Source organism: Sinocyclocheilus rhinocerous, unplaced genomic scaffold (assembly GCF_001515625.1).
Source record: "Sinocyclocheilus rhinocerous isolate Xijiao unplaced genomic scaffold, SAMN03320098_v1.1 C36465477, whole genome shotgun sequence".
Lineage (NCBI taxonomy): Eukaryota > Metazoa > Chordata > Actinopteri > Cypriniformes > Cyprinidae > Sinocyclocheilus > Sinocyclocheilus rhinocerous.
In genome coordinates this window covers 1-1166 of record NW_015781545.1, presented here as the reverse complement: position 1 = coordinate 1166, position 1166 = coordinate 1, and the positions used below count along the sequence as shown (strand labels likewise).

General features: G+C 36.5%; 1 protein-coding gene across 1 annotated transcript; it reads right to left on the bottom strand.

Annotated features, from left to right (window-relative positions):
• Positions 1-440: 440 nt before the first annotated feature.
• On the bottom strand, positions 441-1097 carry LOC107736061 (GPI transamidase component PIG-S-like). Its single transcript, XM_016547567.1, has 2 exons — positions 864-1097; positions 441-781 (listed from the first exon to the last, which is right to left on the bottom strand). The coding sequence occupies exons 1-2, from the start codon at positions 973-975 to the stop codon at positions 630-632; spliced, it is 264 nt and encodes an 87-aa protein (XP_016403053.1). The 5' UTR covers positions 976-1097; the 3' UTR covers positions 441-629.
• Between the last annotated feature and the right edge of the window lie 69 nt (positions 1098-1166).

Here is a 1166-nt window from a genome sequence, read left to right as displayed (position 1 = left end):
ACACACACACACACGTACATATACATGTACACACATATAATGATAGTTATGTTTGTTCAATGTTTGCTCAATAGAACTCAGTGGAAAGCGGTTGACATATTAAATAACCACACAGTAATACCTATTTTTTTTAATTAAATTTAAATGAAAGGAAACTATTTATTTTATTGTATTATTTTGTTCTTGTATTTGAAAGTTGATGAATGCAAACCAAAAAACAAGGAATTCATAACAAAAGAATGATATATCTGGGATCAGTGAATGAGAACTTCAAATTTAATGTGAAAAGTGTGAAGAATATAAATATAAAAAGAAAATAAATATTAAAAGGCTTAAATCAATACAACTAATATTATGAAATATAAAAATTCTGACTCCAAATACTGACTGAATGAGTCTCAAAGCTGTTGTAAAATATTCTCTTGCACCACTCCATGTTTCTTAATTTCTCTCATGAATAAAAAAAAGCAGCTCTAATAGTTGTGCAAATTTATCTGTTGTTGCATAAACAGTACAGCAAATTCTCTACAGGTTGACACATTTGTAACCGTTGCAGGGTACAGAATATTCCATCAGCCCTGTGAGAAGTCACATTTGTTAGAGTTCACACAAACTACAATGTAATTGTTCTAAGGTACCTGAGAGTCCACTGAAAAGTTGGCTATAGGAGCAAGTTTGTTCAATAAAGGCTGAATGTAGTTTTGAACGGCACCCTCGATATCCCAGTGAAGACTGTGCGACTTTGGGTCTGGGTTGAGCAGACTGAATGTGATCTCGTAGCCTAAAAGGTGGAGAAATTAGATTAAGAAAATTAAATGAGTATGCTATTGAGAAAACAAGCCAAAATGAGGGAGAATACTCACCAGGACTGGATTTGATGGCCCTCATGCTGTCAGCCATACTCTCCTTAGTCACTTTGGTCATGCGGACACGGTTGCTCAGAGCAGCTACGATATCCTGGTGACTGAAGGACATGGTGCTTACCACCTGCTCCACTTCCACGTCCAGATTTGATAGGACTTCCTTCAGACTCCAAGAACTTCTAAAGGGAGGGGAACGTAGCAGCGCAGTGCGCCGTTGCCCTACGTACACTTTTACATCCTGAAAGTAAACAGCCAGAATGAGCGTCAGAAGGGATTTCAGTATGGATTTTTTTGAAAAAAAAA

Coding starts and splice junctions, on each gene's coding strand:
- LOC107736061 (XM_016547567.1), bottom strand. CDS start 975: ATGTCCTTCAGTCACCAGGATATCGTAGCTGCTCTGAGCAACCGTGTC. Junction 782..863: donor GGCCATCAAATCCAGTCCTG/GTGAGTATTCTC, acceptor TCCACCTTTTAG/GCTACGAGATCACATTCAGT.